This window comes from Bos grunniens, chromosome 16, assembly GCF_055505025.1.
Source record: "Bos grunniens cultivar Pamir isolate PY7600 chromosome 16, Bosgru_T2T1.0, whole genome shotgun sequence".
In the NCBI taxonomy this organism is placed as follows: domain Eukaryota; kingdom Metazoa; phylum Chordata; class Mammalia; order Artiodactyla; family Bovidae; genus Bos; species Bos grunniens.
The window spans coordinates 52,864,882-52,889,960 of NC_141180.1; the positions used below are offsets into that span (position 1 = coordinate 52,864,882).

The 25,079-nt window shown below is 39.4% G+C and overlaps 1 protein-coding gene across 2 annotated transcripts in view; it reads right to left on the minus strand.

Annotated features, from left to right (window-relative positions):
- Window positions 1-25,079, minus strand: part of DNAH14 (dynein axonemal heavy chain 14) — a 376,358-nt gene that overhangs the window by 194,408 nt on the left and 156,871 nt on the right. Inside the window, exons 27-33 of one of the 2 annotated variants that reach the window (XM_086345146.1) lie at window positions 21,087-21,174; window positions 13,976-14,229; window positions 7,617-7,848; window positions 6,880-6,933; window positions 3,985-4,130; window positions 1,198-1,266; window positions 160-346 (exon numbers count right to left, since the gene is read on the minus strand). In XM_086345146.1, the coding sequence (XP_086201272.1) occupies window positions 160-346; window positions 1,198-1,266; window positions 3,985-4,130; window positions 6,880-6,933; window positions 7,617-7,848; window positions 13,976-14,229; window positions 21,087-21,174 (1,030 nt within the window). The remainder of the gene's footprint in view (window positions 1-159; window positions 347-1,197; window positions 1,267-3,984; window positions 4,131-6,879; window positions 6,934-7,616; window positions 7,849-13,975; window positions 14,230-21,086; window positions 21,175-25,079) is intronic. The other variant, XM_086345147.1, reaches the window with a different exon arrangement.

Sequence of the window (25,079 nt, forward strand, 5' to 3'; positions counted from 1 at the left end):
CTCGGAACTTTGATTTACATATTGCCTTACATACAAGTTGCATGGACTTGATATGCTGATAGGAATTTTAGTTCCAGGTCATTCTTGGAGTAATACCTGAAAAGTTATCATTTAATGCTTCATGTAATCACCTTCACTTTGATAAAAACAGTTTGTTACCTGTTGCGAGAGTTGCTTGCTAGCTAATTCGTAAATGTTAACTAGCTTTCCAGAAAGTAATTTTGCAGATTTGAAACCAACAGAAAAGAGCATTACTTCAGCAATCATTTGATAATGGGGAGCCATCATTGCCACTGGGCGAAATAGAGATTTTAAGTTATCTGGGAGTTCCACTCGACCTTTGTATCTTAAGAGGATAAGAAAAACAAAGAAACAGAAAACATCATATTTCAGTTTTTCAAATGAGAACCACATAAATTTCTCCCAAACAGTAATTCTATTGCATTTCTATGTGACCTTTATCTGAAAACAAAAAGTTTACAAGATGGTTTCTACTGTGCTTTTAACTCATAGAGCTTCCTAGTTTATGTTCTTTTCTTCCTATGCCTCCTCCCACAGTTTACCTCACATCAGTTCCCTGATTCCATCAACACACATTTATTGAGTCTGCCCAGTCTCCACTCCCTGTAAACTACCATACTGTTACTCCTGCTACTTTGATTAGCTTTTCTGCCTATGTCCCCTTTGTGACAGACTACCAACCTTTTCATTTCTCACTGGCTATTCATAAAGTGGAAATTTCCCTTGGTCAGAAGCTTAATATGATATCATCCACATGGACAAATACAGAGCTGTAGCTGCTTATAAATGGTGTGGGCAGTGGAGGGATTCAGAGCATGGTGGAGGATGAGTGATGAATATATAATGTCAGCCAACTCTGTCTATGGATAAGATTAAAAAAAAGGATTTTTGCCTGTGTCCATTCCTACCACTTTGTGCACCTGATGCGAAGAACTGACTCATTAGAAAAGACCGTGATGCTGGGAAAGATTGAAGGCGGGAGGAGAAGGGGACGACAGGGGATGAGATGGTTGGATGGCATCACTGACTCGATGGACATAAATTTGAGTAAGCTCCAGGAGTTGGTGATGGACAGGGAAGCCTGACATGCTGTAGTCCATGGGGTCATGAAGAATTGGACATGACTGAGCAATTGCACTGAACTGAACTCCTACCACAGATGTAACTGATACTTACCCAGGATTTAGGGTGACAAATACTGCACAAGACATATTTATACGAATTTCTTTTCCTTCCAGTACAAACCTACAAGACATTACAGTATTCATCATTAAGACAACTGCTTTTTGTAAGCCAAAGTATCTTAAAACTACAAAGGAGTTTGCAAAACTTCCTGAGACTGTGTTACAATTAAATCCAAACAGAACATGCTGGTGGGGGGGGGGGGGACAGTAGAAAGGGAAAGAAGAGGTTTTCTATGTCAAATCAAGAGCTCTGCTGGGATTCAGATTTATTTGATCATGTCTGATGATGTCTATTCAGCAGTGGCCACAGGACTTGAAAAAGTCAGTTTTCATTCCAATCCCAAAGAAAGGCAATGCCAAAGAATGCTCAAACTACCACACAATTGCACTCATCTCACACGCTAGTAAAGTAATGCTCAAAATTCTCCAAGCCAGGCTTCAGCAATACGTGAACCGTGAACTTCCAGATGTTCAAGCTGGTTTTAGAAAAGGCAGAGGAACCAGAGATCACATGCTAACATATGCTGGATTATCAAAAAAGCAAAAGAGTTCCAGAAAAACATTTATTTCTGCCTTATTGACTATGCCAAAGCCTTTGACTGTGTGGATCACAATAAACTGTGGAAAATTCTGAAAGAGATGGGAATACCAGACCACCTGACCTGCCTCTTGAGAAACCTATATGCCGGTCAGGAAGCAACAGTTAGAACTGGACATGGAACAACAGGCTGGTTCCAAATAGGAAAAGGAGTATATTTTCACCCTGCTTATTTAACTTTTATGCAGAGTACATCATAAGAAATGTTGGGCTGGAAGAAGCACAAGCTGGAATCAAGATTGCCGGGAGAAATATCAATAACCTCAGATATGCAGATGACACCACCCTTATGGCAGAAAGTGAAGAGGAACTAAAAAGCCTCTTGATGAAAGTGAAAGAGGAGAGTGAAAAAGTTGGCTTAGAGCTCAACAGTCAGAAAACAAAGATCATGGCATCTGGCCCCATCACTTCATGGGAAATAGATGGGGAAACAGTGGAAACAGTGTCAGACTTTATTTTTGGGGGCTCCTAAATCACTGCAGATGGTGATTGCAGCCATGAAATTAAAAGGGACTTACTCCTTGGAAGGAAAGTAATGACCAACCTAGATAGCATATTAAAAAGCAGAGATATTACTTTGCCAACAAAGGTCTGTCTGGTCAAGGCTATGGTTTTTCCAGTGGCCATGTATGGATGTGAGAGTTGGACTGTGAAGAGAGCTGAGCGCTGAAGAATTGATGCTTTTGAACTGTGGTACTGGAGAAGACTCTTGAGAGTCCCTTGGACTGTAAGGAGATCCAACCAGTCCATCCTAAAGGAGATCAGTCCTGGGTGTTCATTGGAAGGACTGATGCTGAGGCTGAAACTCCAATACTTTGGCCACCTGATGCGAAGAGTTGACTCATTGGAAAAGACCCTGATGCTGGGAGGGATTGGGGGCAGGAGGAGAAGGGGACGACAGAGGATGAGATGGCTGGATGGCGTCACCGACTCAATGGACATGAGTTTGGGTAAACTCCGGGAGTTGGTGATGGACAGGGAGGCCTAACATGCTGTGATTCATGGGGTCGCAAAGATTCGGACACGACTAAGCGACTGAACTGAACTGAACTGATGAGAGAGTTTTGTGAGGCTCAAGGCAAGAGGGTACCCATCTGAAGGAACCGACTTACACAGAGAAGAGAATCTGAGGAGACACAAAGCTCTGCCTGGATGACACAGTGGTACACTGAATGGCCTCAGTAGAGTTCTTGCTTTAAAATGAAACACAGCCCACTTCCCAACACCCAATTTTAAATAATTCTGGGAACATCGTGAAGTAGAACCTCGGCATGGATAGTGTCATGCCGCTGGCACCAGAGGAAGAGAGAGTGGAGAGAAATCCCCTAGTGATTTTACGGACAGCTGAACCGATGAAGGTGGTCAAACAGGAATGGAAGGACAACTGGGACAAAACCTAAGGTTTTGAAATGAGGAAAATGAGGAATTGAGGAAAACTTTGCAGAAGCTGAGATGTGGTGAAGAACTGGTGAAGTGTGAATTACTGTAATCCTAGTTATATCCACACACTTGTGAAGCCTCATAACATTGAGAGCAAAGCCAGAAGTGAGTGCCCATTAGATTGAGTTAGAATTATTAGATTGCAATTGAAATTTTAAACCCACAAATCCAAGTATGCTAAAAAAGGAAATCATGTAAGTTCCTAAATTTATTTGAAAAGAAAAAAAAATTTGCTTGGATTAGTATACATTAGTAATCCTAACATACAAATATTGCTATTAAAGGATTTTTTAAATAAAAGCATATTAATCCAGAGTAATGGAACAACAGAAGGGTTCCCCTGTGTGGTCAGTATAACTGTTTTTTTTTTTTTTAATATGTAGAATTAAAGAAAAAAAACCCCTTTGATTTCTTCAAATGAAATATCATCAAATGAATAGGTACTAAGAGATTTTAAACTCAAAAAGAAAAGTAATTAGAACATATTTGCCTCCTTTCCCTGGTAGCCAAGAATACTGTTCCAAGCTTGGCAAAGAGTCTGCAAGCTAACTACTCATATTTTCATATTATTTGCCAAACAAAGGAAACATTCAAGTTAAGTGCCATTCCTTTTGGTGTGTGCTTAGGAAAACAAAAGAAACAAACCCAAACACTCATGGTAGAAAAAATATTAAATAATAATTAAGCAGTATGTGTACATCAAATTTCCATTCCCAAAGTATAAACACATTTAGCCAATACCTGACAGAATAGCTGTCTTTTGCTGCCTTAATTGTTAGCATCTGTGAGGCAATCACAGAGAGAACTTCCACGTCAATTCGATTGAATTCATCAAAACAACACCAAGCTCCTGACTCAACCAGTCCGAAGAAGAATTTCCCCATTATCTTAAAAAAATGATTAATGAAATTATTATTTAGGTGAGCATTTTTACTGAGACATTAATTTCTGCAAGTTCTTCCCATTTTATCCAAACTAAGCAAACACTGCATGTCTCCCTCTCAAGCATTTGTGTAGGGCTGAAAGCAGCAGTGTTTAGACTCTAAGACCGCTCAACTACTCTGCCTGTCTCCTGTAAAAGTCTAAATGCGTGTGCGTGCTAAGTCACTTCAGTCTTGTCTGACTCTGTGACCCTATGGGCTATAGCCAGCCAGGCAAGAATACTGGAGTGGGTTGCCATTTCCTCTTCCAGAGGACCTTCCCAACCCAGGGATCGAACCCTAGTCTCCTGCATTGCAGGCAGATTCTTTATTGCTGAGCCACCGGGAAAGCCCTAAAAGTTTAAACATAGCAGCAGCAAACTGATGCTCACAAGAGTGAGAAAGTAGAAGCACAATTCACATTCGCATAACTGAGCAATCTCCTGGGTGCCGTGTTCTCAGAACCACGTACTGGCAGTAAAAGTTTTCCAGCAGATGGTTGGAAGAGTTCTCCTTTCTAGGTATGGCCAAGACTCAAGGGTTAGTGGTCAATGCCTGGTAGTAATGCAGATGGTTGATGTTTAGTCATTAAGTCGTGTCCGAATCTTTTGCAACTCCATGGTCTGTAGCTTGCCAGGCTCCTCTGTCTGTGGGATTTTTTTTCTTCTTCAGGGGATCTTCCCGACCTAGGGACAGACCCTTTTCTGCTGAGCCACCAGGGAAGCTCAGTAACACAGATCTCTGAACTACTAATTTAAGGGGAGTGGAAGATTGGGGCCAGGCTGGAGTGGGGACAGCAAATGCAAGCAGCTCTTACTCTGCTTCTGCCATTTACAATGGGCAAGCCCAGGGTGGCTAGATCCTCCAGTGTCCTTGTGAGAGACTGAAAGTCTGTGTTGAAATCTGTTGATATGTAAATGTTATAAACTGAAACGAACAAGCCAGATAAAGTGTCTGTGGACTGAATATCTGTTGAGGAATGCTCGAACTCTAAGAGGAGCTTTTGTTAGGTGCTGCTGAGGGGCAAGATGTGAGTCGGAGAGAGCCCCTCTGGCTCAGAAGCCTGAAAAAGTCGGTTCCTCCCACTGACTGCAGCAATCAGATCCTGTCTTTATCTAAAACTTTGACATTTTGTTTATCATGTTTTTGGGGGGGGCATTTACCTTGATTCTTTTTTTTTTAATTTATTTATTTTAATTGGAGGTTAATTACTTTACAATATTGTATTGGTTTTGCCATACATCAACATGAATCCGCCATGGGTATACATATGTTCCCCATCCTGAATCCTCCTCCCACCTCCCTCCCCATACCATCCCTCTGGGTCATCCCAGTGCACCAGCCCCAAGCATCCAGTATCATGCATCAAACCTGGACTGGTGATTCATTTCTTATATGATATTATACATGTTTCAATGCCATTCTCCCAAATCATCCCCACCCACCCTCTCCCACAGAGTCCAAAAGACTGTTCTATACATCTGTGTCTCTTTTGCTGTCTTGCATACAGGGTTATCGTTACCATCTTTCTAAATTCCATATATACGCATTAGTATACTGTATTGGTGTTTTTCCTTCTGGCTTACTTCACTCTGTATAATCAGCTCCAGTTTCAACCACCTCATTAGAACTGATTCAAATGTATTCTTTTTAATGGCTGAGTAATACTCCATTGTATATATGTACCATAGCTTTCTTATCCATTCATCTGCTGATGGACATCTAGGTTGCTTCCATGTCCTGGCTATTATAAACAGTGCTGCGATGAACACTGGGGTACACGTGTCTCTTTCCCTTCTGGTTTTCTTGGTGTGTATGCCCAGTAGTGGGATTGCTGGGTTATACCTTGATTCTTTAAAAAATACATTGCACTAAAATACTATTTATTTTGATGACTAAGTTTTTGGCTCCTCATTGAACTTTGCTTAGCAGGTAAGAGCGTCACTCACCTTACCCTAGTCCCACTCCTGCAGAGCCCCAGTAAAGGTACTTTCCAGGGAGGACAGACAGGCTATTTGGTAAGTGTTTTAAGAATAATAGTTCAATCAGCTTATTCATATTTACTGATATTTTTAATGTGCCAGGTGAATACATATTGGAAATGTAGGATCTCAGCAAAATGTAAAAGGTTTGGACTTAAGTTGCAAAATAAAATAAATTGGAGTGTTTTGAAACTAAGGAAATTTGTGATAGGCACAGAGGCATATGACATTTTAATAAATATTTAAGAATGCTATGAGACCTATCTTAAATAATATGCAACCAAAACTTGTTGTTGCATAAGGCTGATATAAACTTGTAATCACTTATATAATCTCTGACTCAAATTTTTGTGTTACTCATAGTAGCCTCATTGTTCTTTATTTTCAGTAAATAAAAGTGTAGGTTAGAATATGTAAATTTATATTACTGAAGCAGTACTCTTAATTTTTTATATATTCATGTTTCATACCAATTTTGTTTGAAAAGATCCTCCCTGACAAAACATTGGAAAATCTCTCTTAAGAAGTGGTTCAGCTGAATAAAGGTAAACTGTGTAATGTTTTAAGTTTCAATTACATTTAAAACTTCTTTTCTGTTAGTTTAAAAGAACAGCATTTATAGTTATATTAATACTTAATGTGTAAGATATTTTCCTTATTCTTTTAATCCTCACTGAATTATTTCTTTTTTGTGTACAATAGTTTTTTTCTGAGTATATAAGAATAAGCTTTACCTTATAATCCAAATCCTCAAAACAGTTGAAGACTACACAATGTTTGCCTAAGGACTGGGAAACAAAAATGATATTTTAATATATTTATTTAATTATGACACAAAATACTAATTTTAAAACTTCCAGAGTAATAAAATATCTTTATTCTTTCAAGAAAAGTTTTACAATATAAAGGTGTTTATACCAAATTTAGAAATCCACAAGACTCAGTTTAGGATTAACACACGGATACTATTATAGTTGATTAGTGCATGGAGGCTTGAGGTCATATTTTTAAACACATAAACAAATAAACTAAGAAAAAACATTTCAGCAATATCATAAACTATACCCTTTGCTTTCATCAGTTGCTTCTTTGTCTCTTTTTCTTATACACACACACATACACATAAACACTCGTGTTTGTCACAAAGACTAGGCAAAAATCTGTGTATGGAGCTCAAAATAAATGAATCACTTCTTCAGGAAAGGAAGGGGGGACAAAGCTACCATTTACATAGACGTTAGTTCATTATTATAGTCCAAGTCAACTGTGTTGACTTACCAAGATCCTAAGTCCCAGCACACATTAAACATTCAAAATTAAATGATGATGTATGAATTAACAAATGTGTTAATGTGTTTGCTAAATATTATGAGTACTTTAACAACAGGAGAGGTGTAAACTTAAGATAACTTTTAAAGTTTGTGTGACTAAAAAAAAAGAAGTTTTTATTCTAGATATAGAAACCACTTACTTTTGCTAGATCTTTAACACTCTCGGTTTTTCCTGTACCAGCTGGACCAGCAGGGCAACCTCCTAGGTTCAAGTGTAGTGCTCCAGTGAGAGTTAGCCAGCATCTGTCAGTGAGAGGTGTAATCACCAATCTTGGGGTACAGCCCAAGTACTCATAGCCATACGTAAAGCTGGCATCTCCTTGAGATACATAGCACAACTTTTGTTTCTCATTCCATTTATATTGCAAATGTCTGAAAACAATATTTCAAATGACCATACTATTTGGGCAAAATGATTTTAAATTTTTTTCACATGCAGAAACATAGTAAGATTATGTTGATTTAAAAACATCAAAAAATCAAATGAAAAGACTGGTGGATAATTCATCAATTGCTCTATTAGACAGGAACTACTAGAACTTGGAAGACTATAAACACGAACACTCTTCCCTATGAGAAAAATGGCCTTGTTAGAATTATGCTACTTTGGTATGATGGTCAGCATAAATGGAAGATTTACATAACAATCATCTCTATGAAGTTTTTATGGCTTCCATAAGAAGGTAGTTTCAGACATTATTCATTATAACCACTACATTAGTGGTCCAGGACTACGTTCTTATGGAAACCACTATGAGTTAAATTGGTAGCTCATTTATATCTTAGTTTATGCTGTCATCTAATAGTTTGTATATCCTTCATAAAACCCTTTTAAATCCTTTCTAGAACAAAGCAGATTATAAATAAATATAAAAATGAGTACATTTAAAACATAAGTTAAAAATAAAATTTTAAAAATTATAAACTACTGCCTTGGAAAGTCTCAGATGAAGAGACAGAAGTCACTGTTGAAGGAAATGAATTTTTTAAATTGTAGTTGACTTACAATACTATACTAGTTTCAAGTGTACACTGCTCCATTGGTAAAGAATCTGCCTTCAATGCAGGAGATCCTGTTTCAATTCCTGGGTCGGGAAGATCCTCTGGAGAAGGGATAGGCTACCCATACCAGTACTTTTGGGCTTCCCTTGTGGCTCAGCTGGTAAAGAATCCACCTGCAATGCCAGAGATCTGGGTTCGATCCTGGGTTGGAAAAATCCCCTGGAGATGGAAAAGGCTACCTACTCCAGGATTCTGGCCTGGAGAATTCCATGGAGTATACAGTCCATGGGGTCACTAAGAGTCAGACACAACTGAGCGACTTTCACTTTCATAGTAATTTGACAATTTTATAGAATATACTCCATATAAAGTTACTATTGACTGTATTCTCTTTGCTGGATATTACATCCTCATAATTTATTATTTTATATCTAGTAGTTTGTACATCTTAATCTCCACTACCTCTATTGCACTTCTCATCGCAACCTCCTTCTGGTAACCACTAGTTTGTTCTCTGTATCTATGAATCTGTTTCTGTTTGGTTATATTTGTTCATTTATTTTTTAGATTCCATATATGAATGAAAATACACAGTATTTATCTTTATTTCACTAAGCCTAATATTCTCCAGGTTCATGTATATTGATGCAAATGGCAAAATTTCATTCTTTTTTATGGTTAAATTCCATTGGATGTATATAGCACATCTTCTTTATCCATTTATCTGTGGATGGATTTATGCTGTTTCCATATCTTGGCTATTGTAAATAGTGCTTCAGTGAATGTTGGGGTGCATGTATCTTTTGAAATAGTATTTTCATTTTCTTCAGATAAATATACATGGTATAATTGGTAGATAATTTTTAATTTTTGAGGAGCGTCCATACTGTTTTCCAGAACGGCTATACCAACTTACATTTCTATCAGTAGTGCATGAGGGTTCCCATTTCTTCACATCATCAACAATGCTTGTTATTTGCTGTCTTTTTGAGAGTAGCTATTCTGATAGGTGTGATATATCTCATTGTGGTTTTGATTTGCATTTGCCTCATGATTAGTGATGTTGAGCATCTTTTCATACATCTGTTGGCCATTTGTATTTCTTTTGGAAAAACATCTGTTCAGGTCCTCTGCCCATTTTTAGACTGGGTTGTCTTTTTTGATATTGAGTTGTGTGAGGTTTTTTCATTTAATACTTTGGATATTGACCCTTTATCAGATGTATCATTTACCGATATTTTCTTCCATTTAGTAGGCTGTTTTCTAGTTTGGTGGATGGTTTCCTTTGCTTTGCAAAAGCTTTTAAGTTTGATTAGGTCCCATTTGTTTATTTTTGCTTTTATTTCACTTGTCTGAGGAGATATATCCAAAAAAATTGCTAAGACAAATGTCAAAAAGCATACTGCCTAAGAAAGGCTTCCTCAGTGATCAATGCAAAGAAATAGAGAAAAACAACATAATGGGAAAGACTAGAGATCTCTTCAAGAAGATTAGAGATACCAAGGGAACATTTCATGCAAAGATGGGCTCTATAAAGGACAGAAATGGTATGGACCTAACAGAAGCAGAAGATATTAAGAAGAGGTGGCAAGAATACACAGAAGAACTGTACAAAAAAGATCTTTATGACCCAGATAATCACGATGGTGTGATCACTCACGTAGAGCCAGATATCCTGGAATGTGAAGTCAAGTGGGCCTTAGAAAGCATCACTATGAACAAAGCTAGTGGAGGTGATGGAATTCCAGTTGAGCTATTTCAAATCCTGTAAGATGATGCTGTGAAAGTGCTGCACCCAATATGCCAATAAATTTGGAAAACTCAGCAGCGGCCACAAGACTGGAAAGGGTCAGTTTGCATTCCAATTCCAAAGAAAGGCAATGCCAAAGAATGCTCAAACTACTGCACAATTGCACTCATCTCACACTGCTAGTAAAGTAATGCTCAAAATTCTCCAAACCAGGCTTCAGCCATATGTGAACCGTGAACTTCCTGATGTTCAAGCTGGTTTTAGAAAAGGCAGAGGAAACAGAGATCAAATTGCCAACATCCGCTGAATCATGGAAAAAGAAAGAGAGTTCCAGAAAAACATATATTTCTGCTTTATTGACTAGGCCAAAGACTTTGACTGTGTGGATCACAATAAACTGTGGAAAATTCTGAAAGAGATGGGAATACCAGACCACATGAACTGCCTCTTGAGAAACCTATATGCAGGTCAAGAAGCAACAGTTAGAACTGGACACGGAACAACAGACTGGTTCCAAATAGGAAAAGAAGTACGTCAAGGCTGTATATTGTCACCCTGCTTATTTAACTTATATGCAGAGTACATCATGAGAAATGCTAGGCTGGAAGAAGCACAAGCTGGAATCAAGATTGCCAGGAGAAATATCAACAACTTCAGATATGCAGATGACACCACCCTTATGGCAGAAAGTGAAGAGGAACTCAAAAGCCTCTTGATGAAAGTGAAAGTGGAGAGTGAAAAAGTTGGCTCTAAGCTCAACATTCAGAAAACTAAGATCATGGCATCTGGTCCCATCACTTCATGGAAAATAGATGGGGAAACAGTGGAAACAGTGTCAGACTTTATTTTTTGGGCTCCAAAATCACTGCAGATGGTGACTGCAGCCATGAAATTAAAAGACATTTACTCCTTGGAAGGAAAGTTATGACCAACCTATATAGCATATTCAAAAGCAGAGATATATTTTGCCAACAAAGGTCTGTCTAGTCAAGGCTATGGTTTTCCAGTGGTCATGTATGGATGTGAGAGTTGGACTGTGAAGAAAGCTGAGCACCAAAGAAGTGATGCTTTTGAACTGTGGTACTGGAGAAGACTCTTGAGAGTCCCTTGGACTGCAAGGAGATCCAACCAGTCCATCCTAAAGGAGATCAGTCCTGGGTATTCATTGGAAGGATTGATGCTGCAGGTGGAACTCCAATACTTTGGCCATCTGATGCGAAGAGCTGACTCACTGTAAAAGACCCTGATGCTGGGAGGGATTGGGGGCAGGAGGAGAAGGGGACGACAGAGGATGAGATGGCTGGATGGCATCACCGACTTGTTGCACATGAGTTTGGGTGAACTTCGGGAGTTGGTGACAGTCAGGGAGGCCTGATGTGCTGTGATTCATGGGGTCGCAAAGAGTCGGAGACGACTGAGCGACTGAACTGAGCTGATGCTTTCTTCTGAATGTTTTACGGTTTCAGGTCATATATTTAGGTAATTATTCCATTTTGAGTTTACTTTTTGTATAAGGTGTGAGAAAATATTCTAGTTTCATTCTTTTCCATGGAGCTGTTGAGTTTTTCCAAGACCACTTATTGATGAAACTGTCTTCTTACCTGTATTCTTACCTCCTTTGTCATAGCTTAACTGACCATATTGTATGTATTTAGGAAAAGATTTTTCACTATACCTGTAGTGTATAAGTAATATTTCATAGTTTCTTTTATTAATTTTTAGGCCCAAAGCAGCTTAAGAAGGATTTTTGTCTTAATGAATTACAGTAGCTTAATTTTTTAAATTATACAAATACATTGAAAGAAAATGTATTTATTTCATTCTTAAATAACTGGAGGGTTGTGTGTACCAGTTGTACACTGCATAATGTTTCAAACTTTGAAATGAGATTGGATCATGCCAATCTTACTTCCTGTGCCACATTAATTTTAATTCAGTGCTTGCTTTTTAACAGGGCCACTGCCAAAAACCTACCTTTGCAAAGATAAGAGGTCACTGAAAGGTTGTAGCATGATCTGATATTAACATTGTAAACTGCTTCAAACTGTTAGTAGCTGGTTATCTTACTGATGTTATATATCCCTTGTTTGTTTAGTCTCTAAGTCCTGTCTGACTCTTCTGCAATCCCACAGACTATAGGCTGTAAGGCTCCTCTGGTTCATGGGATTTCCTAGGCAAGAACACTGGAGCGGGTTGCCATTTACCTCTCCAACAGATCTTCCTGACCCAGGGATCAAACTAGCCTCTCCTTCGTTGGCAGGCAGATTTTTTATCACTGAGTCATCAAAGAAACTCTGGTATCTTATAGTGTCCTTATAGTCTCTCAAAAGTTTAAAAAATATTACAGTTGTGAGTGCCCTATGGTGCCATGGGACACCAAGGCACACTATATGGAAGCTATACCCTTGGAATCATAGATAACTCAGAGTCTTAGTATTAATAGAATCTTCTTTCTCCTAGTTTGCTTTTCTGTAAATGCTCTTCCACTTTTAGTTTTCACTTTTAAAGACAGTCAATAGAAAGTAATAATGACGTGCTAAACTTTATGCAGCGTGAGGGCTCACAGACATGACATATTCTTTTAGCAATTAAGAATGTATACAGTTATACTTCAGTAAAACAAACATATGAATATATATATACAATATAAAGTATTCTGATAAAACATAGTAGACAGTGGTGCCAGTCAAATGCAACAGCTTCTTTTCACTCTATTTTCCTTAGAGTTTAAAGGAAATTGTCATACCTAAAATCAGGAAATTTATGCTAATACAGAATTTATTAAAAAATAAAAAACTTTCTTTGAGAATCAAGGATCTTATACAGGTAAGGCAGTTGTTTTCCTATGAAGAGAGGAAACTTAAGAAAAAAATTAATTCAGAAGTTTGAAACTATATTTATTATAGGAATCTTATGTTTGATTTCTTCACCAAAATCAATGGCACTATTTTTCTATACTTTCATATTTGTATATGAAATACTACATGTATATGACTATATACTTATTGCCCCTGGGTAGGAAGAAGGGCTTCCCTGTAGCTCAGCTGGTAAAGAATCCACCTGCTATGCAGGAGACTCCAGTTCAATCCCTGAGTAGGGAAGATCGGCTGGAGAAGGGATAGGCTACCCACTCAGGTATTTTTGGGCTTCCCTGTTGGCTCAGCTGGTAAAGAGTCCACCTGCAATGCAGGATACCTGGGTTGGGAAGATTCTTTGGAGAAGGGAATAGCTACCTATTCCAGTATTCTGACCTGGAGAATTCCACAGACTGTACAGTCTATGGGGGTTGCAAAGAGTCAGACACAACTGAGTGACTTGCACTTTTTAGGAGGAAGGGAGTTCTGAGTTAGAGAATTGGCTAGGAATGTCCTCTGATTTGTTTACCAGCTTGGTCTGTCCCAGAACTGACAGCACGTGGCGGGAAGAAGAAGCTTGAGGTAGAGCTTCTTTCACTACCCATTGAAAACTGCCCTCTGGCTGAATGGTAAAAGGGAAAACACAGCTAAGAGGAGTGTGGTCAGTTCGGGAAGATAAAACAAAAATAACTTAAAATGAAGGAGAAGAACAATGGAAAAGAGGAAGAAGAAAGCACAGAAATATGTACTTAAGTTGGTGGAATTTGCTTAGAATTTCTATAAATCCTAGAGAGATAAAACTCAGGTCAGACAAAATTCGAGGTAGAGAATTAACTTACCTGAGATAGGTATATGAGAAGTTATTTTAGAGTTGTAATTTCGATCTACCTACCTTGTCCACTCAAAATCATCTGCACTGAAAATACTTTTGAGTAGTAAATTTCTCACTGTGTCTCTGCAGTGAACATACAGGGTAAGCAACGCCCCTAGTACAACTTTTGCTCGAGAGTTATGAGTATCCAGCACCACCAGCTCTGCAACCTCTTCTAGATGATGTATCATATGAGCATGGACTTTTTCCACCTCTTTTTTTGGATGAGAACTCACAAAACTTTTGATACAATCATTATAAAATATGATCTGGCTCTGAAAAAATAAGATATAAAAGTAATAATTTTGAAGCATAAATTTTATAAATGAAAATAGATATTCTCAAGAGTGGTGTGGTGTGGACTGAAGGCAGGAGAAGGGGACAACAGAGGACAAGATGGTTGGATGGCATCACTGAGTCAATGAACATGAGTTTGAGCAAGCTCTGGGAGATGGTGAAGGACAAGGAAGTATGGCATGCTACAGTCCATGGGGTCGCAAAGAGTTGGACACGACTGAGCTACTGAACAATGATATGTGGTGTGTATTATGCAAGAGTCATCATATGTGTGTAAAAGACAGAGCTTACACATTTGTATACATTTGACACTTAGAAATTGAACTTTGATTAATGCTTGTGGGAGCCTTATTCTTTAATAAATGAAAACATATTTATCACCAACATTTATATTTTCTAAATTTTATATTCTTAATCTATCATCACTTAGGCTAAGTAAGAACCTGGGGACAGTAATAACGGTATCATAATTCCAAGCTTAAATTATATCTGTTTAAATTATATCTGTTTTCTGAGTGGGACTCAGAAATAGGTTAAGTTTGTAATTTTTAGGATCTTTCAGTTCAGTTCAGTTCAGTTGCTCAGTTGTGTCTGACTCTTTGCGACCCCATGTATCGCAGCGCCCAGGCCTCCCTGTCCATCACCAACTCCCGGAGTTCACTCAGACTCACGTCCATCGAGTCGGTGATGCCATCCAGCCATCTCATCCTCTGTCGTCCCCTTCTCCTCTTGCCCCCAATCCCTCCCAGCATCAGAGTCTTTTCCAATGAGTCAACTATTCGCATGAGGTGGCCAAAGTACTGGAGTTTCAGCTTTAGCATCATTCCTTCCAAAGAAATCCCAGGGCTTATCTCCTTTAGAATGGAATGGTTGGATCTCCTTGCAGTCCAAGGGACTCTCAAGAGTCTTCTCCAACACCACAGTTCAAAACCATCAATTCTTCGGTGCTCAGCCTTCTTCACAGTCCAACGCTCACATCCATACATGACCACAGGAAAAACCATAGCCTTGACTAGATGAACCTTTGTTGGCAAAGTAATGTCTCTGCTTTTGAATATGCTATCTAGGTTGGCCATAACTTTCCTTCCAAGGAGTAAGCGTCTTTTAATTTCATGGCTGCAGTCACCATCTGCAGTGATTTTGGAGCCCCCCAAAATAAAGTCTGACACTGTTTCCACTGTTTCCCCATCTATTTCCCATGAAGTGATGGGACCAGATGCCATGATCTTCGTTTTCTGAATGTTGAGCTTTAAGCCAACTTTTTCACTCTCCACTTTCACTTTCATCAAGAGGCTTTTTAGTTCCTCACATAACTTCTATTATTTGATCCATCTTTTGTCACTCTTTCCATACATACCAGAGAAGTTTTAAAAAGGCTACTGGCTTAAGTCAAATTGACCTGGCATTTAATGGAGGGAGATATGTCATGAGGTCCATAGGTTTCTGGCCTGTAATTAAGTGAATTGTGATTCCACTCACTAAGATATTATATCTATTGAAGGAATAGCATGCTGTAGGTGAAGGGACACAATGGATTCATTTGGGATATACTGAATTTGAAGTGCTTAAGAAATACATGGGCTTTCCAGGTGGCACTAGGGGTAAAGAACCTGCCTGCGAATGCAGGAGTCATAAAGATGTGGGTTTTAACCCTGGGTTGGGAAGATCCCCTGGAGGAAGGCATGGCGACCCACTCCAGTATTCCTGCCTGGATAATCCCCATGGACAGAGGAGCCCGGCAGCCTACAGTCCATGGGGTTACAAAGAGTCAGACAAGACTGAAGCTACTTAGCACTCAAGAAATACACAAGAGGAGCTATGAAGAAATAAATATTAGAATAATTAGCATAGAGGTAATACATAGAATGGTGAGATTTTTTTTCTTTCCAGGGCAAGATAAGTGTACCCACATGGGAAACTTGATGTATCAGTTAGTGTTTTGGCAGCATGCAACAGAAACTAATTCCGACTTCCCGAAAGCATCTTGTAAACCTCTAATAGCAGATTAGCTGGAGGTGAGAGCTGAGGCTTAGGAACTGGGCAGAAGCAAGAATCTAGGCCAGGCATCAGGAACCATAGTCATGGTCATGCCACAGAAGAGTCTGATCAAAAGTCACTGTGCTGTCACACCTGAGGTATTTATTCAAGATTCACAGCCTCAGGAGAGAGCAACCAGTGGGCTGAGACCCTCTCCGAGGCTGCCTCAATGTAGGTTGAGGGAAGGTTTGGATATGGTAAATCGGACTATGAACTAGATTTTATCTATTTATTTAGCTAAACAAAGAGGACTTCTCAACCACTATAGTTTGATTAAATCTATATTGAAATTCTCTTAGTGGCTACTGCATGTAAACATTTTATTATCCCAACAGGTGTCCACTCAGAGATAGTTCCTAGTTATGTTACATATGTAGAAGTGTTTACAAGAGGAAGGAAGTTGTAGATTTCATACCAGGATGGGAAATTTGCAGTAAGTAAGGCAGACATGGGAAAACAAAAATATGTTCAGTAAGTGAAGTTGAAATCTATCATAAAATATTTTTGGAAACAGATTACTGACTGCTTCTAATTATTAAGCATGTTTGGAAGACCAGGTGTTTGGGAAAGATCCTTTCTTAGTACAGCAGATTTGATTATTTCAGTGCCTGGTAAACTGCAGAAATGTGCATATTGATTAATTATAATTTTGTTGTCTTCATAAACAACAGCTTAAATAAGTCCTTGACTTAAGATCTGAGAGCACTTTATTAATATTCAGGCAAATGAATGACAAAGGAGACCAATCAGATAATCAGAATTTGTGTCCATTATCCCAGGTTATTTTAATAAAGACTTGAAAATTAGGGTGGGTCAAGGAAAAGTAAAAAAATGTAATGTTATTTTAAAACTTAACAGAGAACTTCAAGGTCAAGTGTACTTTCAAAATACTTGGTAATAGTAACTCATGGCAATATGGTTTTTGCTTTCATTACTCCAGAAAAATTGCTCTCTCTGAGGTTCATGTTGACCCTAATAACTGACAGACATAATGGAGTTTTCAGACCTTTCTAGAGCATTTAAAAATGATTACCACTCACTTTTTCTAGAGAAAAATCAAACAAAAAAAACGTCCCTCTCTCCTCCCTTAGCTTCCATAACAAATCTCATAATTTCTCTTCTTTTTCTTTTTTCCCCTTCTTTTTTTTTCTACCCATGTGCTAATCCCCAGAACCTGTGAATATGTCACCTTATGATGGGAACAGTTGATTAAGACCTTGTGACAGGGAAGTTCTAGATTTTCTGAGTGGGGCCAGTGTAATCATGTGTATCCTTAAAATTGGAGAACTTTCTCTGCTTCTACACAGAGGGAGATAAACTACCGAAGAATGGTCAAAGAGAGGTGACGCTGGTAGCTCTGAAGATAAAGGAAGGGGCTATGAATCAAAGAATTCCAAAAGATGGAAAAAAGACAAAGAAATGGATAAAGGAATACAGCCCTGCTGATACCCTGATTTCTGCCCAGTAAGTAAGACCTGTTTTGCCCAGTGATCCACTGGAGAAGGGAATGGAAAAACCACTTCAATAGTCTTGCCTCAAGAACTCCATAAACAGTATGAAAGGAAAAGAGATATGACACTCCATGGAAGATGTACCCCCCCGCCAACTCCCAGGTTGGAAAGTGTCCAATACGTTAATGGGGAAGGGCAGAGAAATAGCTTCAGAAAGAATGAAGAGGCTGGGCAAAGCACAAATGACACTCAGTTGTGCTTGTGTCTGGTGGCGAAAGTAAAGTCTGATGCTGTACAGAACAATATTGCATAGGGACCTGGAATGTTAGGTTCATAAGTCAAGGTAGATTGGACATGGTCAAGCAGGAGATGGCAAGAGTAAACATCAACATTTTAGGAATCAGTGAACCAAAATGGACATGAATGGGAGAATTTAATTCAGATAACCATTATACATACTACTGTGGGCAAAAATCCCTTAGAAGAAATGGAGTAGCCCTCATAGCCAACAAAAGAACCTGAAATGCAGTACTTGGGTACAAACTCAAAAATGACAGATGGTCTCGAATTGTTTCCTAGACAAACTATTCAACATCAGTAATCCAAGTCTATGCCCCAACCACTAATACCAAAGAAGCCAAATGATTCTATGAATTAATATCAAAATAAAAAGATGTCCTTTTCATCATTGGGGATGGGAATGCAAAAGTAGGAAGTCAAGAGATACCTGAAGTAACAGGAAATTTTGGCCTTGGACTACAAAACGAAGCAGGGCAAAGGTTAACAGAGTTTTGCCAAGAGCACACAGTAGTCATAACAAACACCCTCTTCCAACAACACAGGAGACGACTCTACATATGGACATCACCAGATGGTCAATACCGAAATCAGATTGATTATATTCTTTGCAGCCCAAGGTGGAGAAGCTATATACAGTCAGCAAAAACAAGACTGGGAGCTGACTGTGGCTCAGATCATGAGCTCCTTATTGCAAAATTCAGGCTTAAACTGAAGAAAGTAGTGAAAGCAACTAGACCATTCAGGTATGACCTAAATCAAATCTCCTATGATTATACAGTGGAAATGACAGATAGATTCAAGGGATTAGATCTGATAGACAGAGTGCCTGAAGAACTATGGACAGAGAATCATAATACTGTACAGGAAGTGGTGACCAAAAATATCCCCAATACAAAGAAATGCAAGAAGACAAAGTGATTTTCTGAGGAGACTGGGGAAATAGCTGAGAAAAGAAGAGAAAGAAAAGGCAAAGGAGAAAGGGAAAAATATTCCCAACTGAATGCAGAGGTCCAGAGAATAGCAAGCCGTATGTGAATAATGCAAAAAAATAGAGGAAAACAATAGAATGGGAAAGACTAGAGATCACTTAAGAAAATTAGAGATACTAAGGGAACATTTCATGCAAGGATGGGTGCAATAAAGGACGGAAATGGCAAGGACTTAATAGAAGCAGAAGAGGTGGCAAGAATACACAGATGAACCATACAAAAAAATAGTATAATGTGGTCACTCACCTATAGCCAGACATCCTGGAGCGTGAAGTCAAGTGGGCCTTAGGAAGCATTCCTATGAACAAAGCTAGTGGAGGTGATCCAATTCCAGTTGAGCTATTTCAAATCCTGAAAGATGATGCTGTGAAAGTGCTGCACTCAACATGCCAGCAAATTTGGAAAACTCAGCAGTGGCCACAGGACTGGAAAAGGTCAGTTTTCATTCCCGTTCCTAACAAGGGCAATGCCAAATGATATTCAAACTCCCATACATCTATGCTCATTTCATATGCTAGCAAGATAATGCTCAAAATCCTTCAAGCTAGGCTTCAGTACATAAACTGAAAACTTCCAGTTGTACAATCTAGGTTTAGAAGAGGCAGAAGAACCAAAGATCAAATTGCCAACATTTGCTTGATTGTGTAAAAAGCAAGGGAATTCCTAACAAACATATACTTCTGCTTCATTGACTATACTAAAGTCTGACTGTGTGGATCACAATAAACTGTGGAAAGTTCTTAAAGAGATGGGAATACCAGACCACCTTCCCTGTCTCCTGAGAAACCTGTATGCGGGTCAAGAAGCAACAGTTAGAACCAGCCATGGAACAACAGACTGGTTCAAAATTGGAAAAGGAGTACATCAAGGCTGTATATTGTCACCCTGCTTATTTAACTTATATGCAGAGTACATCACGCAAAATGCCAGGCTGGACGAATCACAAGCTGGAATCAAGCTTGACACAAGAAATATGAAGAACCTCAAATAAACAGATGATACCATTCTAATGGCAGAAACTGAAGAGGAACTAAAGAGCCTCTTGATGAAGGTGAAGGAGGAGGGTGAAAAGCTGGCTTAAAACTCAACATTCAAAAAACTAAGATCATGGCATACAGTCCCATCACTTCATGGCAAATTGAAAGGAAAAAAGTGGAAAGAATGACAGATTTTATTTTCTTGGGCTCCAAAATCGCTGCAGTTGGCGACTGCAGCCATGAAATTAAAAGATGCTTGCTCCTTGGAAGAAAAGCTATGATCAAACTAGACAGTGTATTAAAAAGCAGAGACATCACTCTGCTGACAAAGGTATGAATAGTCAAAGCTATGGTTTTTCCAGTAGTCATGTATGGATGTGAGAGTTGGACCATAAAGAAGGCTAAGCACTGAAGACTCGATGCTTTTGAACTGTGATGCTGGAGAACACTCTTCAGAGTCTCTTGGACTGCAAGGAAATCAAACCAGTCAATCCTAAAGGAAATCAACACTGACTATTCACTGGAAGTACTGATGCTGAAGTTGAAGCTCCAATATTTTGGCCATCTGATGCAAAGAGCCAACTCACTGGAGAAGACTCTAATGCTGTGAAAGATTGAGGGTAGGAGGAGAAGGGGACAACAGAGGATGAGATGGTTGGATAGCATCACTTGCTCAATGGACAAGTTTGAGCAAACTTGGGGAGATAGTGGAGGACTGAGGAGTCTAGTGGACTCCAGTCCATGGGGTCACAAAGATTCAGACATGACTGAACAAACAACAAAATAATTCACGAGTTATATTCCTTCAACATTTTATCCTGAACATTTCTAAAAGCATGGACAAGTTGAAGACATTATAAAATGAATACCCATATACCTATCACTATGTTCCTTAATAAACGTTAATATTTACTTTGTCAGGTGTCTGTCCATCAAGTCAACCATCTCTCCATTTTATTTTTTGATGCAGTTCAGAGTTACATATATCAGTAACCTTCATAATGGTTTATTTCTAAATCTTTGTTTTCTGGGCATGTAGTTACAGATTAAATACTGATACATCAAAGAAGTATTTACTTACCACAGTGAGTACCACTTGTCCTGGATGAGACAGCACCCATAGGGAAAACTGTTGGTAGTACCAGTCATCAACTCCTTGACTTATAAATCTATAAGCAAAAAAAAAATTTATAATATTTATATTTAATCACTGATTGTGACCATCTAATGATTAAGCATAAGATAACACAGGAATTTTCCTTTAGGCTCTCTGAGTTTTCTGTTCTAATTTAGGTATATAAATAACAAAGCAGAGATAATAGAGCTTTAATTCATGCATAATGTATATTCCTTAAATTCCTCTTTAACATCATCTGCACATTTCCAATAAAACCATTGAGTTTCTGGGATGGTGTGCATGTGTGTTAAGTTGCTTCAGTCTGACTCTTTGTGACTCTATGGACCATAGCCCACCAGGCTCCTCTGTCCATATGATTCTCCAGGCAAGAATACTGGACTGGGTTGCAATGCCCTCCTCCAGAGGATGTTCCTGACCCAGGGATCTAACCTGTGTCTCGTGTCTACCTGCATTTGCAGGCAGGTTCTTTACCACTAGTGCCACCTGGGACTATATTAAACTAGGAGATGACACCTATTAGCTTTGAATTTCTAATACTATCAATGGTAAAAACAGTATTTGAAATAATTTCAACAAAATTGAATATTGGACTGAAATGATCAGGTGATTTTTAACAGTAAAGCCCTACATTTAACTTTAAAAAGTAATTATAATTTAACTTTTAAAAGTAATGAAGAGGGGAGGGTGGTCCTAAGATGGTGGAGGAATGACAGGGAGAACAATTTCTCCCCCACAAATTCATCAAAAGATCATTTGAATGCTGAGCAACTTCCACAAAACAACTTTCTGAATGCTGGCAAAGGACACCAGGCACCCAGAAAGGCAATCATTCTCTTCAAAAGGAGGTAGGACAAAATATAAAAGACAAAAAGAGAGACAAAAGAGTTAGGGATGGAGACCTGTCCTGGGGAGGGAGTCATGAAGGAGGAGAAGTTTCCAAATAGCAGGACACCCTCTCATCGGTGGGTCTGTGGGGAGTTTTGGAATCTCAGAGGGCAACATAACTGGGAGAGAAAAAAAACCCCATAGAATAGGTGCCTAACTGCAACTGACAGCGGAGAAGTAGCCCAGACGCCTGTGTACGCCACCAGCTAGCGGGGGCTGGACAAGAAGGAGCAGGTTGCATGCTTAGGGTAAGGACCAGACCTGAATGCCCTGGGGACAATCTGAGGGAGCTAACATGAGATAGCAACCCAAACTGTGGGATAGCCAGAGAGAGAAAAAAAAATGAGAGAACCTTCCTGCGTAAAGCTCTAACATAAGGTGCAGCCTGGCCTGCTCACAGAATAAAGGATTGAATGAATACCAAAGGAGACCTAGCTGGCTGCGGACCGGTCCCTTCCCCCACCAGAAGCAGAGAGGCAGGCGAGTGACAGCCACAGCCAGAAGGCAAGGGGCAATCTCTGCCCCAGAGACAGTGTACTCCACCAAACTGTGAGCAGGCTCCCAGTTGCTAACCAAGTCTTCCTGGGATCCTGGACGGTTGACATCTGCCAGGAGGGTTGCAGCCTGAGACCAGCTCCCCAGAGGAGACACACAGCACACCTGAGACAGCGCTCTCGTGGCGCATTTGGGAAACTGAACACCACCTGGGACAGTGCGCTTGCCAAGAACCTGGTCGCCTGAGCTGCTTGGGAAGGGCACAGAACACATGTCCAACCAAGTCTGTGCATTTGCGGAGTACCCAAGAACATGAACCTGAGCAGCTTAGACCTGGGAAGTGCATAAAATGCAGGGCCTGCTTTGGACAGTATCCCAGCAGAGCCTGAGCAGTGTAGACTGGGAAAGCACACACCACTGTGAGCTGGAGCAAACCCAGTGTGGTCCATACACTGGGAGCACTCCCCACACACACCAGTGATATTTGTTTGCAGTGTTCCTCCCTCCCCACAATACAACTGAACAAGTGAGCCTAAATAAGTGACCACCTTTTCCCCCTTATGTCAGGGCAGAAATTAGACACTGAAGAGACTTGCAAACAGAGGAAGCCAAAATAAACAAAGAAGGGGGAACCACTCTGGAAGGGACAGGTGCAACGTATTAAAACCCTGTAGTTAACATTGACTAAGCATTGGAAAGGGTCTTCTCTATAGACCTTAAGAAGAAGTATAAGCTGGAACAAGGAACTATCTGAAACTGAACTGACCCCATACTGCCCTCAACAGCTCCAGAGAAATTGCTAGATATATTTTTACTATTATCATTTTTTAATTTTAAAGTTCTTTATCACTCCTTTTTCATTTTTCTAACCTACTATTACCTTGCAAAAAAAGACCCTATTTTTAAAGTAAATTTCATATATATATATATATTTATAATTTTTGTGATTGATTTTGTTTTGCATTTTTAATATTGTATTACTGAGAGTCTAATTTCTACTCTAGATTTTTAATCTTTGCTTTTTGGTATTTGTTAACCATTTTGTACCTTTAAGAATCTAATCTTCAATACCCATTTTTACTTAGGGGTGTGATTAGTGGCTTGATTGCTTTCTCCCCTTTTGACTCTCCCCTTTCTCCCCCAGGTCACCTGTTATCTCTTCCCTTCCCCTTCTCTTCTCTACTTAAATTTATGAATCTCTCTGGGTGTTCTGGGCTGTGGAGAACACTTAGGGAACTGATTACTGCCTACACTGGTCTCTCCCCTTTTGACTCCCCCTCTTTTCCTCCTGGTTACTCCTATCTCCCTCCTCCTTCTTCTCTGTGTAACTCTGTGAGCCTCTCTGGGTGTTCCAGACTGTGGAGAGCATAGGGAACTGATTACTGGCTAGATTGGTCTCTCTCCTTTTGACACCCCTCTTCTCCTCCTGGTCACCCCATCTCCCTCCTCCATCTTCTCTTCTTCATGTAACTCTGTGAACCTCTCTGGGTGTCCCTCACTGTGGAGAATCTTTTCACCATTAACCTAGATATTTTATCATCTGTGCTGTATGGATGGAGAAGTCTTGAGGCTACTGTAAGAATAAGACAGAAAGTCAGAGGCAAAAGGCTTAAATTCAAAACTTGAGAACACCAGAAAACTCCTGACTCCAGGGAACATTAATTGACAAGATCTCATCCAAAAGCCTCCATACCTACACTGAAACCAAGCTCCACCCAAGAGCCAACAAGTTCCAGAGTAAGACATACCACACTAATTCTCCAGCAAGGCAGGAACACAGCCCTGAGCATTAAAATACAGGTTTTCCCAAAGTCACATCAAACCCATAGACATCCCAAAACTCACTACTGGACACTTCACTGCACTCCAGAGAGAAGATATCCAACTCCACTCACCAGAATACAGACGCAAGCTTCCCTAATCAGGAAACTTTGACAAGTCACTCGTCTAACCCTACCCACAGGGAGCAAACTCCACAATAAAGAGGAACCACAAACTTCCAGCCTACAGAAAGGCCACTCCAAACACAGCAATCTAAACAAATTGAAAAGGCAGAGAAATATTCAGCAGGTAAATGATAAATGCTCACCAAACCAAACAAAAGAGGAGGAGATAGGGAGTCTGCCTGAAAAAGAATTCAGAATAATGATAGTAAAGATGATCCAAAATTTTGAAAACAAAATGGGAGTTATAAATAGACTAGAGACAAGGATTGAGTAGATGTAAGAAATATTTAACAAGGACCTAGAAGAAATAAAAAAGAGTCAATCAATAATGAATAATGCAATAACTGAGATCAAAAGCACTCTGGAGGGAACCAACAGTAGATTAACTGAGGCAGAACAGAGTATAAGTGAGGTGAAAGACAGAATGGTGGAAATAAATGAAGTAGAGAGGAAAGAAAAAAAGGAATTAAAAGAAATGAGGACAAACTCAGAGACCTCTGGGATAAAGTTAAATGCCCCAACATTTGAATCATAGGAGTCCCAGAAGAAGACGACAAAAAGAAGGGGCATGAGAAAATACTTGAGGAGATAAGAGTTGAAAACTTCCCTA